At 50.6% G+C, this 14,177-nt stretch overlaps 1 protein-coding gene across 3 annotated transcripts in view; it reads right to left on the bottom strand.

The window, feature by feature from the left end:
* The window catches only part of LOC135903235 (golgin subfamily A member 3-like), an 83,617-nt gene that overhangs the window by 37,132 nt on the left and 32,308 nt on the right, over positions 1-14,177 (bottom strand). For all 3 annotated transcript variants that reach the window (XM_065433653.2, XM_065433652.2, XM_065433654.2), the window contains exons 7-8: positions 2,264-2,701; positions 1,536-1,784 (exon numbers count right to left, since the gene is read on the bottom strand). In XM_065433653.2, the coding sequence (XP_065289725.1) occupies positions 1,536-1,784; positions 2,264-2,701 (687 nt within the window). The remainder of the gene's footprint in view (positions 1-1,535; positions 1,785-2,263; positions 2,702-14,177) is intronic.

Here is a 14,177-nt window from a genome sequence, read left to right as displayed (position 1 = left end):
ATGGAGACGAATATACTCGCTCATACAATCCTGTCACGGTAAGTCGAACTCCCTCGATTTGTCCGCACCAAACGGCATGATCTATTGGTAGTAATTTGGCTAGCTGGCATTCTGGCATTGGTGTACGTAAGGTGCAATAAATGTACTTTTGATTGTTTGCACTGCTGTGTGCTCGTTCTTCTGTCCCAAGAGCTTGTTTGGAGACCTCACATTACAATGGATGAGCTGAGTTCCTCCAAAAACGTGGAAAGGGTCAATTATCAGAGCTGGACTGCTTCTTTTATTGTGGAACTGCATTATAAACGTGTAAGCATTCTTTGGCAAGTACCCCAGCACCATCATGCGAAAAGTGTAATGCCCTGTTTCTGCACAAAAATTCATAATTTGCAAAGTTAAGACACATAATCATCATAATAGTGTAAATGTAGATGATTGGTAGCTTTATAAGTGATAAGGGACAATTTTCAAAAATAAATAAAAGGAGAATACTTATAGAGATACATAGGGCTCCTTAGAACATGCATGGGAAAGCTTATAGTAGGAGTGGGCTAACTAAAATTTGAGGGTGGGCCAACTTAAATTCGGGGGAGGCCAACTTGGAATATGTGGGTGGGCCAACTTGAAATGCAGGAGTGAGCCAACTTGAAATGCAGGAGTGAGCCAACTTAAATTTGGTGGTAGGTCGTGGGCATGGGCCAACTTGAAATTTGGGGGCTGGCCGACATGAAATTTGGGGGTATGCTTACACATATGTAGACAACTCCAGTGGAGTTTCTGCATTCCTTTCAGCCTTCTGGCCTTCCCTCATGGCTACTACAAAATATTATGTCAAATCAGTTCTGCCAGAAGCCTGCAACGTGGAAGAAGTTTCTGAATGGGAAATTGGCATCTATCTAACTGTAGCACAGAGCTATGGAAAGAAGCCCATACGAGTCTCTCAGAAAGAAAGCTTCACAGTTGAAGACAAATTTGCCTTGGTCTGGGGACCAAACCAGGGATCAACATCCTTTAAAGGCTCCACCATCTCAGCTGACCAGGAGGGCAGACGATCACAGAACGTGGCCGAGTTAATCGACAACTAGAAGCAAGAGGACGCTGAATATGGCAAACCAGTTCTGTAGAAACCTGCATGGCAGATGAACATTCATGAAAGTGTTAGCTCTGCTAGCCCCTTGGTTAGTTGGGAGGGTACAGCAACCACCTCAAAAATGCATTGCTCCCAAGCCCGATCCCCAGAAGAAGGATGTTTTTTTTTTCAACTTAACGCTTTCTTTCAGAAAAACCCATATGGGTTTTCTTTGTTGCTTTGTGCAACTTCCAAGTGGATGACAATTATTTTTTTTCCTTTCACAGAAAATGATTAATGGATGCACTAAAAGGGGTGAGGGGGCCCAGTCAGGACGACGTTGACCTTTTTGCACACCCAGCCTTCAAGAACACTTGCACTACATGGCTCCGCCACTGTGCCTGTCTAAACAATCATCCAACACCCATAGCAATGTGGAAAAGCCAGAAGCGATATGCAGTGAACTCACCTTGTCCACACCGTGCTGTGTGGCTGCCTCCCTGGCTTCGGCGGCAGCCTTCTTGAGCTCAGCCTCCAGAAGACGCAACACATTCTGCAGGTCACTGTACTGCTTTCGCAGCTGGCTTGCCTCCATGGCCTGCGCCTGGGACCTTGCGTTTGAACGGGACTCGAGTTCCTTCCTAGCCAATGACAGTGCAGTCTCAGCCTCTGAGAGGCGCTCACCGAGCGAGGCCTTCTCTCGTTGCAGCTGATCAATCTGTAACGTTATTAAAGAAAAGTGAAACAGTGCAAAACGGCAGGTTCTTTATGGGCAGTTGAAGTTTATAATGTCCCAGAGTAATGCAGATGCTATGAGGAACACTGTAATGGAGGGCTCCACATTAATTTTTACCCCCTTGGACTCTTTAATGAGCATCTAAAGCATGGCACATGAGCACTTTTCTATTCCACTTCTATGGTCACCAGATACTGATACGGGACCCACAACCAAACGGTAGATTATTAAACCATCATTCATCACTAGGCTCTTGTTGACGTATTTCACCAATGAATGTGCATTCAGAGTGGCAAAGCATTTTAGTTGCAGTAGGTGCTGCCATTTTCCCTTTTGCCCTTGCTTACATTGACATTCGAAGCTCCCGCTTCAAGTATTCACGTCTGCCAAGTTCCTAACAGAGTTCAGATGTGGTTTAGCCAGCACGAAGAGGATGAAGGCTGCCTGAAAGTCTGGCTCACCTGTGCCGTTTTGGCGACCTGCTCAGTACGGATGAGCTTGAAGTTGCCTTCTAGCCGTGCCAAGTTCTCAGTCAGGGTGCCCAGCGACTCCCCAACAACGCGCTTGTCCTCGTTGGCTGCAGCCAGGGCCACCTCCAGGGCCGCCTTCTGGCTGCGCAGTTCCGTGGCTAGCTCCTCGCTGGCTGCCAGTTCCGTCTGCAGCCGCCGGACCTTCTGCACCCCTTCCCGCAACAGCTCGTCCTGGTTACGCCGGCCAAGCTCGCTGTCGCTTAGCCGCAGCCGTAGTCGCTGAACTTCCGTCACCAGCTCCGTGCGCTCCCGCTCCAGAGCTGACAGGGCTGCAGACCGCTCGGCCAGGCTCGACTCGGTCGAACGCAGCTGTTCCTCCAACTCGGCCACGCGGAACTTGCTGGAGAGGTCGCCAGCTTCAGAAACGGGCTGTCAACAAGCCAAGAGCAGAGCACATGCTGAATTTAAACAAAATTGCACATCTGTGTGTTGCATAAGCACTGGAAAACTTGGAAATAATGTCTAAGCATCGGAAACTGGAGTACCTGTAAGCTATTAACATCTACTGCACTGCTGATACACATGCATGCATGCACACACATTTAAGAAATTATATTGTCAGCATTATATTCTCCCTTCATCTTCCTGATTAGTATGTATGCTAATCATCACTGCCAGTGTCATCCTATTTAGCAAGCAGTCCTGCCGAATAAAGCATTGAGCTAACAGCTGTCTCAGAAGTGGTGGAGGTTGCTTTTGCTTCCTTAGTCCTCTGCGACTATGAGCTCCTCTGGATCTTCATTAGGATCATCCTTTGCTTCGCCTTTCCAGTGCCATGCTCCAAGAGGAGCTATCAGGACCCTCTGGCGTCACCGTACTTGCCCACCCAACGGCTCCCTCATGGATTGTCAACACCCAGCAGTGCGACCCAAGCATGTTCAGTGGTCTCCGTGGTGAAGATGTTGAAGAATGGCTGGGCAATTATGACCGAGCGTTGGGTGACCCAAGCATGTTCAGTGGTCTCCGTGGTGAAGATGTTGAAGAATGGCTGGGCAATTATGACCGGAAGGAGGAAGACGACGACGTTTCCACGCAGACGTGGTTTCCTTGTGTTCCTTGGAAATTGCTCGACAGCAAAGAAAATCTCGCCCTTATCCGGATACGAAGCTCATCGGAAGCCTATGGGGACCTGTGGACTCTGGTGAGGACTCTTCTTTGCCTTGTCCTACTGATCCTGCTCGTCTGATAGACTCAAAACAAGCACGGTTGGCGCTTAGGCTTAGTGCGGCCGAGCCGCCGCGCTCGCCCGACGAAGAAGAAGTGTTTGTGCCAGATGTGAGCTCCTCATCTGTACCTTCCACCGGACTGCTGCGCGTGACAACATCCATGCCAACCATGCAGCCGAAGTGTGCATCCGATAGCTCGAATACCCAAGATGAAACACCGAAGGACAGTCCTCTGCGTGATGTGAATGTGAACCTATCCGCAGTCGTGCCGACGGACACTGGTGACCCTATGGACGTGCAGCCCTCTGGCGGTTCGACGAATGCAGCCAAGCGAGGTCCCCCTATCAACGTGCTTCAACAAGACGCCATCGCATCGGAGCAACCGGCAAAAAAGGTAAGGGCCACCCCAGACTATTCCTCCACGGCCTCCCCTACGCCCGCTCCCTCTCAGTCTTACCCAACGCCCACCCCTTCTCAATCATATCGAGTTCACATACGGCCCCTTTCATGCTACGACATAACTTCAGTAGCCACAAAATATGTCCAAAGGGTCATCGACCAATCTCTTGAAACCACCGGATACAAAGGGTTCGCAGCATATAAATCTACCAACTCGATCACTGTGCACTTGGCATCTCTCAGTGATGTGCAGAAAATGTGCACTTTAACATCTATCCCGCTGTCAGAAGATCAACACCTGCCTGTGCAGTGCTACTTTGCATCGGGCCCTAATATACAGAGGTGTGTTGTCTATGGCATTGACCCAGAAGACACCCCTGAGGTAATATGTCGTGAATTGACCTCCACGACACACAGGGTGCTCGCAGCTAGATTCATGGGCAAAAGCCGTACATGCTTAGTGACGGTACAGGGCCCTCAATGTATCCCAGAACGGTTTTATTACTATGGTTGCATATTGCGACCTAAACCATACCTCCCTCGAGCAATATTCTGCTACCGCTGCTTTCAACGTGGACACATGCAGGCATTTTGCCCACAGCGTACTATTGATCCAGAAAAGCTCACACCAGAAGGCCAACCACGATATCGATGTGGCTTATGTAAATCTGATGAGCACGATTTGACAAGCACAAATTGTCCGACTAAACAGAAGGCCACAATCCGGATACGAAAGGCTATACCAAAAACGACTATAGTAACAACACACAATCGTTATGAGGTTCTTGCAGAAGAGCCAGAGATGCTCCTGGCAGAAGAAGAAAAAGCCCCAGAAACACAACTGTATTCTTCTGTTCTTAAACGTGGCAAGCAGTCGCAGACAAAGAAACAGAAATTACCGGAACCTCTGCATCAGTCAGATGATGACCATGATGACATTGACGCTCGGATAGACGCACTGGCCAGAGAGATTGAGCGACTACGCAAACATAAAGAATTGGTAATTCTGCGTCGTCAGAAAATAGGACCGACACGTGACGCTTCAACCACTGCTAATGACACCATTACGCCTGGATCCCGTCCGGCACCACAGGTCAACCAAGCTGTTTGGACAGCAGTTTTAGATCAACTTGCTCAGCTAACGTTGCTCATTCAGAATTGCCTGCATCATGGCTAATTCTCTGCAGCAGCTGTCACAGGATGGAATTCTTCAGTGGAATTGTCGGGGCCTAAACTCCAAGTTAGGAGAAATTAAAACCAAGCTTCAATACAAAAAGCTACATGTGTGGGCACTGCTTATTCAAGAGCATAATAAGCTATGCTCCCTAACCAATTTTAATGGGTACCATAACCCATCTATTAGAGATAGACGTGCTACTACAATGGCTTCAGCTCCGGGGAAAGCTGCAGTTTATATATCATCGCAAATTGCTCACACAGTGATTGACCTGGAGCCATGGTGTAGTGGTAATCAAGAAGTTGTCGGGGTCCTGACACGACCAGTGAAGACTCCTGTCATTCTAGTGTCATTCTACGCCAGACCGCAGCGCACACGTTTGAACTTGGGGTGGATAGCCCATCTCCGGTCTACGTACCCGGGAATTCCTATTCTCGTGGGTGGAGACTTCAATGCCCCACATACAGAATGGGGGTACAAGTACAACTCCCGAAGAGGATGCCAAGTTAAAAACATCATGAGCGATGCCACTTTTACACTGCTGAACCATCATGCTGTGGCTACCTGTACTGTACCCGCAGTATCTAGAACAAACGCCCCAGACCTCACGTGGTGGTTGGGTCCTGGAATGCCGCAGTGGCGGGTGGAACCAGATACATGGGGCAGTGATCATATGCCAATAATAATTGGTTTGCACAGAACGTGCATAAAGAAAATTCGACGACGAGTAACAGTCACGCATTGGGATAAGTTTCGGGAATCATCGACTGATAAAGTACCCTCAGAGCCCTCAGAAATTCTTCCCGCTTTGAAAGAACTGCTACGGAGGAACACCACTGTAACCACAGTTGACGAGGAACAACCTCAACCGGACCTCACCCTCTTGCAGCTTTGGGCAAAGCGACGTCAGGCAGAATTGTATGCGTCGAGAAATCCCGATGCACCAGGTAGCCGTGCACGTGCTAACCATATAGCGGCGAAGGCGCGTCAGCACGAAAAGCAACTTTCTCGACGACGATGGTATGAGTGGTGCGAGAATCTTGGATCGGGCATTGGAAACAGAGCACTTTGGCGCACGTTCCGGTCAATGGAACGCGGTCATAAGCAACCTGACCCTGCAGCGAGCGTTAGGTTAGCGATGCAGAGTTCGCCGCATCAATTTGCAGAACACGCTGCTAGAGCGTTTTTCCCGAAATACGATCAAGCGTCACCTATAAACTGCCCCGAAATTGATGAGTGTGACACAACTTCCATATCCGATATATCCAGCCCTTTCACCATGGCCGAACTAATAGCGGCGATTGAAACTTCTAAGAAACGAACAACACCTGGTCCCGATGGTATTCCTTATGAGGTTTTCAAGAACATGGAAGGAGCAGCTCTCGACGCACTTCTTCAGGCTATTAATAAAGTATGGGAGACTGGAAACGTTCCACCTGATTGGAAGCACTCAATTGTTGTCGCGATTCCGAAACCAGGAAAGTCTCCAAATAGCCTGCAATCTTTACGCCCAATTTCACTAACCTCAACTGTCTGCAAACTCGCTGAAAAGATGCTGGCCACACGAGTTTCCTGGTGGCTTGAACGCCACGATAAATATCATCCTGCTCAAATTGGATTCCGTTCTTACTTGGGAACTGAAGACGGACTTTCTATCTTATCAGACGATGTTTTACAGGTTTCTCCACACAGTCACGCTGTGCGCACGGTAGTAGCAACAGACATAACGAAAGCTTATGACAATATAGACCATGAAATCATTATATCCAACCTCATCGACCTGGGACTTCCACCGCGGGTGATAAGATTCATCTACTCATTCCTTCAGAATCGCACATTTGCGATTAGAGTAGATGGAAGGCAAGAAGGATACTTCACATCGAACAGAGGAGTCCCACAAGGTTCGGTTCTGGCTCCTCTTCTCTTCAACGTTGCTCTAATACCTCTAGCCTGGCAACTACATCGGATTCCAGATGTGAGGTTCTTAATCTATGCAGATGATGTCACTTTGTGGTCCGTGCATAAAGATATATCTAGACAAACTCAACAGCTTCAAGAAGCCCTTGATGTGCTGAACAACTACGCTCGGAAAGCAGGATTGGACATTTCCGCCCAAAAATCAAGCTATGTTGTGGTGGCCAACAAGAAAGGACGCACAAGAATCACGCAGCACCCCTTAACATTTAGACTCGGCGCAGTAACAATCCCTGAGGCTTCTGAGGTCCGCATACTGGGTCTCGATATTCACCAATCCGGCAGTGGTGCACACTGGCTCCGTAAAACCAGACAGAGTTCGACAAAAACACTTCACCTTATTCGTCGCATTGCAGCAAAAGCAGCTGGAGCTCGTACTGACGTAGCTCGACGGTTGGTGCGTGCAGTCTTGCAGCCACGAATTTTATATCAAGCACAATTTCAACGGCTGACGTTGGCACAGCTAGCACAGTTGGAGACGATTAATCGCGATGCTATGCGCACAATCACAGCACTGCCCCGCATCACTCCGATACCAGCCCTACAGGAACATGCCCAGCTCAACACAATTGCAGAGCTAATTTTGCAACGTGAAAAAGCACGTGAAATAAAAAAGCAACTTATTCCGGCTGTCGCTGCGCTGCATGCTCATTTTCACCGCGGCTCTCGGATTGACAATCAGCCCTGTCCAATGCCTCCCTGGGAATTCACCAGCATCACAACTAATAAGCCAACGAAGTTACGACGCAGCGATACAACAGGTACTATTGACGAACACAACATCGTCGCTGCATCATGCGTTAACACCTGCAAAGTCTATACGGATGCTGCCATTCTCCCAGACGGCGGAAGGACATCATTCCTGAGTACAACGCATAACTTCATCAGCGGCCACCAGCGCTATTTATCTACGGAAGCCAGCGCTCTAGTAATGGAACTTCAAGCCATCCACGACGCTATGCAAGATGCGACATCTAAGCTGCCTACCATCAAGCAACTAGACATCTTCACGGATTCTTTAGCGGCTATGCAGGAACTCAAGAAGGTCGATAAGGCGATGGAAATCTGCGAGAGAATACACACTATGAATAGTAAGACAGCTACTTGCGTCAAGGTACACTGGATTCAAGGCCATTCAGCGAACCCTCACAACATTGCTGCTGACCAGCAGGCACACTGCCCTCCTAATCCTGATCCTCCACCTATTCCCCTCCCACCCCAACCCCGTAACTCGCTGCGAGCCCGTAAAAATGTTCTCCGGCAGGACACACGCGCTCTTATCCCACCGTGTGTCTGCTCCCTCCCCCTTCACCTTACTAGGGCGGAGGAAGTTGTGCTTAGGAGGCTTCGGGCCGGGGTGGCCCTTACACCGGCTGTTGTCTCAAGGTGGAACTGGTCGCATTTACCACTGGGTGCTACGTGTCCATACTGCTCCGTTCCTGTGGTGGAATCAGATGCATACCACCTAATATGGACATGTACGGGTTTAAGTTCGGAACGCTCGCGTCACCTACTGCAAGCCGGCCTCCGCTACAGTGTGACAACCAGCTATGACCGCTGGATACATGATAACAGATTTCACAAAACACTGCTTCAATTCATACACAACACAGGCCTCACAGCACACATATAATACACATATACGCTCCAACAATTATGCCTTAAGGGCAAGCCTTCATCGCAATAAAAAAAAAAAAAAAAAAAAAAAAAATTATGACCGAGTGAGCTTAACCAGTGAGACGATTCCCATAAGCTTTGCAATGTATGAACGTTGCTGATAATTGGGTTTCTTAACCATGAGAGCACCTTGCTGGACTGGTGTTCAAACAGCAGCTTCGACAGATTTTCGGCACCCAGTGGCGTAGTAACGGGGTGGGGGAGCGTGGGCCCCGGCTGCCAGGCACCAGCTGTGGGGGGGTGTCATATGTCTGAAGACCTCTGTTTTTCCGCCGGCTTGACTGGGCATAAATGGTAAAGAATTCTCTGGTGGTACATGTACCTGTAGCTGTGTATTGCTGCAGAATTGTCGGCTGCAGCTTTATTAACTGCCTACATAATAAGTGCATGAATGTGCGGTGTTACGATCGGCCCCTGTCCCACTGTGGCGAATCGCTTGGTGAAGCTAACCATGCGTCCCCTGTGGACAGGCCTGCAATGCCAGCAAGGCGAGACATGTTTGGTGGACCAAGTATTGTTTGTTGGTTCGCCATCGCCTTTACAGACCAACGGGAGCAAGAAAACTCCTGTAAAAGGGTGTTCTAAGGAATTCCCTCATGGACTCTGGTAACTGCCACGGTCATTTTACAGACGCTCCAGTTAACTGCAAGGTCATCCCAGGAACCAAGACACACAACCTTGAGTCAAGCGTGGCAATCTCCGTCTACGAAGCTCCCCTCCTTTCTGTGTGTTCCGTGAAAAAAAGGTGCGGGAGTGATAGTGCGAATCCTCGCCCTCAATGCGGGTCCTTCGATGAATTTGGACGCTCCGATTGGACGAAGCAGGGTGGCTGTTTTCCCTGGCCTAGGGATGTAGGGAGGGCAGAGGGGGTTTAAGCAAACCTTTTCGGCTCCTCGGTCTGCTTCACTTCAGTCATGCTAGACTGATGAGATGTAAAGTTCTCCGCTCTTCATGTAGATATTGTAAGTAAATCAAGTACTCGAGCTCGTTCGCAATGATAACAAGTTCCTCCCTTCAACAACGTCCTTAGCATGGATTAATTGGATGAATGCATGGGCCAGCTACCCCTTTTTACATTCCCAACCCAAACTCTTACAGTGGGCTAAAAAATTTAATTTGCGAAGTGGTCGCTAAACTACTCGCCTTATCGGAATGTTTCACATGCGGTGCGCTCGTGCGGTGCGCTCATGCTCTGAGCAGGCGTCTCGTAACATACCGTCTGGTGATGTGGCGCCTGGGTCCCGCTTCCATTCAGTCCACGCTATCTTAAAACAGGATATTTTAAATAACTGCTTAAATTGCAATTACAGAGGAAACATTGCAATTCAGGAATGGAGGACCCAAAGTCATATTATTAACCCAACAAGAACTTCTTCTCTGAACAAAATCGTCTTAGGTGCCAAAGCCTGCAGTACTTTGGCACTGCGGGGGCCGGTATGGCAGTACCGAAAGAAATATGAACTAATGCACGAGTGACATCTCCATTGCGAGTGCAGACCAACAGTAGCGCAAGCTTTCGCTGGCATGGGCTTTATCACAACCTTCGCTTTTTTCTTTTCGTTTTTGCAAGGTGACGCCAAAAATTGACGCGAAGCGTGCTCCATTCCGTTGCCAACCTCGTGGCGGCACCGCAGCTCAGATAATCACATTTGCCAACAGCAGCAAATAAAGAAAGGCTTTATGAATCAGAATGAAGAGAACTATTAATTGTCATAGCATTGGCGCCCACGCAGCAGGGAAGCAGGTGGCATTTTCTAATAGGCTGGGGAGATCAGCGTCACTGACACGCTATCTAAAATTTTCATTTGGGTGCAGGGCTGGCGACAGCCAAAATACTGCACACCGTAGTACGCACGACGATTTTTGTGAAGTTGTTGTTGGGCAACATATGAGTGTCATGCTTCAATTTTGCAAATGCAATACTGCTTCTAAAATCACTAATTAAAACTTTAATGAAGTACTTGTGTTACTTGTGAGCCATATTTCCCACGATGCTGTATCTGTAATTGCTGCCAAGCCTTGCAGTTTGACAGCATATGTGCAAAATGCGCTTATCACAAGTTATCAGAGCAGCACCCTGTGTTATTTGGTGCAGAAAATAAAACAGCATGTACACCTGCTACACTCGTAATCTCTGGGAACAAAAGCGAATGGGGGGGAGAGAGAGGGGGACATGCGCGGTATTCAAGGCTGGTGCTGAAACATCATCCCCCTTCCCAGAAATTTTCAATATCCTCACCTTTCTGACTACACCCAGGGGTGTGACAGAAGACCTGCGGAAGACCTGCAAATTGCCTAGCTATGCCACTGTCAGCACCCCAACTGTCCACTCCGAACTCACCAAGAGGACACATGCAACTTGCTAGCGAGACATACACTTATATCGAAGATGCCCCTGCCCTTTGTCGCTGTTGTCGTGTGTCGTTGACCTCATTATGAACGAATGTGATAGTCTTCGTCACATCCTAAAGGGCATTGGACACATCATATTTAACACACTCGCAATCAGATATCCTACTACTGCCAACAATGTTACAGCGATTAGCCAACATCTGGATGAAATGCAGGCCATCCGTTTAGTCAGACATCTGTGATACATGTGCTTCCTCAGATACAGACTTCCATATGTTGGCTCAGGCTCTCATACACTGTGGGGACTGCGTAGCCCATTTCGTTGCAGCGCCATAGCACAGCACGTTTTGGGCATAGGAACCGAGCGCGGCGAGCTCGCTTTTGAACTTCGCGCGCGCGGTACACCGCTTTCCCCCTCTCTCATTCCTCCGAGGGCGCCGAACGGCACTTGTTGCCGTCCGCCCCCGAACGGTCCAGGGGCTCACCCGATTGGTCTGTTTGGGCGGGAACCCGCGTTCCCTCTCTCCTGGCGACTCAAGTCGACCGAGGAGCGGCAACGCGGGGAGAAGCTCTCGGACAGCGAAACGGTGCGTACTGACTTCCCATTCTCCCGGTCATCCCTTTGGTTGGCCGGTCTCGCCGAAGGTCTTCGACCCGAGGCGGTTGCGTACCTATTCGCTGCTCCTGTTCTGAAGGCTACGCCAAAGAGACGCGGCTCACTTGACGTGCGCGGTCGTACTGCGCCGAGTCGCCCTCGGAGGCTACCCCGAGCTGAAAGAACGTTGCCCTGGTAGCACGGTCGTTGGGAGCCATCCTCCCGTATAGCGGCGTGCTACCGCGTTTTGAGATAACTGAGTGTCACCCCTTGACTTGCGGGAGCTTCGGCTCATGAGCCCCGCGCCGAAACGGGTGTATACCGATATCCTGAACGCCAAGGTGGTCGTACAATAAACGCCTTCCTTGTACTCTGGGCCTTCTCCTTGCGGCGCTCTGTTTCGCTCCCATAGGAGACCGAACGAGCGTCCGCTGCGGGCACACGCTACACACGCGGCTGAGCTGATCGTCCCCCTGAGGGGCTCGGATCCTCGGACCTGCGCGGTGGTCTAGGTGACTCCCGGCGGAGCACCCCAATATAGGCGGAGACCACAAAGTGGCGCCCAACGTGGGGCCAAGGGCTCATTAAGCCTTTGGCCGCTTGATAGCCGAGCCAGAACGCTTTAACGACCAGGCTCGCCGCGTCAGGTCTGGTAGCAAGAGTGGCCCTTTGCTGCTTTGCGCTTTCGGACGACCCTCTGCCAAGTACCGAACGAGCGTCCACTTCGGGCACACGAAACACACGCAGCTGAGCGTATCGTTCCTGCGGGATCGGATCCTCTGCGCGCGTGGTGGTCTATAGGTGGACCCTTAAGGAACACCACGTGAGAGAGACCACGAAGTGTCGCCTGCAACACACGCGGCTGAGCGTATCGGTCCCTTTGGGCTCGGATCCTCGGCAGGCGTGGTGGTCTAGGTGGTTCCCATAGGAACACCACGTGAGAGAGATCACAAAGTGGCGCATGAGTTCGTTTGCTGGCAGAATCCTTCTCGCGCACGCTCGCTGCAGCCCACATTGGGGTTGAAAAGATAGCGTGGTGCTACGCTATCGCTCCCACTGGAGCGGACGTAGCACGTTTGGGAAAGGAGCCTTGCTTCCCCCAAATTGTGCATGTTCTCACAACTGCCCTAACGGCTCCCCGCGGAGCTAACAGCAGTTCGTCGCCACCTTGTAGCGCTGGCTACAGCACATCGCTGAGTTAGTCGCCTTTGCGATTTGACTTGTCGTGTCAGTTCCGCTAGCCACTGCGGCCCCTTTGCTGCTTTCCGCTATCGGACGACTCTCTGCAAAGTACTGAACGAGCGTCCACTTCGGGCACACGAAAAACACGCAGCTGAGCGTATCGTTCCTGCGGGATCGGATCCTCGGCGCGCGTGGTGGTCTATAGGTGGACCCTTAAGGAACACCACGTGAGAGAGACCACGAAGTGTCGCCTGCAACACACGCGGCTGAGTGTATCGGTCCCTTTGGGCTCGGATCCTCGGCAGGCGTGGTGGTCTAGGTGGTTCCCATAGGAACACCACGTGAGAGAGATCACAAAGTGGCGCATAAGTTCGTTTGCTGGCAGAATCCTTCTCGCGCACGCTCGCTGCAGCCCACATCGGGGTTGAAAAGACAGCGTGGTGCTACGCTATCGCTCCCACTGGAGCGGACGTAGCACGTTTGGGAACGGAGCCTTGCTTCCCCCAAATTGTGCGTGTTGGTACAACTGCCTGTAACGGCTCCCTGCGGAGCTAACACCAGTTCGTCCCCACCTTGTAGCGTTGGCTACAGTACATTGTTGAGTTAGTCGCCTTTGCGATTTAACTCGTAGTGTCAGTTCCGCTAGCCATTGCGGCCCCTTGCCGCCTTTCGCTTTCGGACGACTTTCTGCAAAGTACCGAACGAGCGTCCACTTCGGGCACACGAAACACACGCAGCTGAGCGTATCGTTCCTGCGGGATCGGATCCTCGGCGCGCGTGGTGGTCTATAGGTGGACCCTTAAGGAACACCACGTGAGAGAGACCACGAAGTGTCGCCTGCAACACACGCGGCTGAGCGTATCGGTCCCTTTGGGCTCGGATCCTCGGCAGGCGTGGTGGTCTAGGTGGTTCCCATAGGAACACCACGTGAGAGAGATCACAAAGTGGCGCATAAGTTCGTTTGCTGGCAGAATCCTTCTCGCGCACGCTCGCTGCAGCCCACATCGGGGTTGAAAAGACAGCGTGGTGCTACGCTATCGCTCCCACTGGAGCGGACGTAGCACGTTTGGGAACGGAGCCTTGCTTCCCCCAAATTGTGCACGTTGGTACAACTGCCTGTAACGGCTCCCTGCGGAGCTAACAGCAGTTCGTCCCCACCTTGTAGCGTTGGCTACAGCACATTGTTGAGTTAGTCGCCTTTGCGATTTAACTCGTAGTGTCAGTTCCGCTAGCCATTGCGGCCCCTTACCGCCTTTCGCTATCGGACGACTCTCTCTGCAAAGTACCGAACGAGCGTCCACTTCGGGCACACGAAAAACACGC

The sequence above is a fragment of the Dermacentor albipictus genome, chromosome 2, assembly GCF_038994185.2.
Source record: "Dermacentor albipictus isolate Rhodes 1998 colony chromosome 2, USDA_Dalb.pri_finalv2, whole genome shotgun sequence".
In the NCBI taxonomy this organism is placed as follows: Eukaryota; Metazoa; Arthropoda; class Arachnida; order Ixodida; family Ixodidae; genus Dermacentor; species Dermacentor albipictus.
Note: the sequence above shows the minus strand (reverse complement) of the source record. Positions and strands in the feature narration are given on the sequence as shown.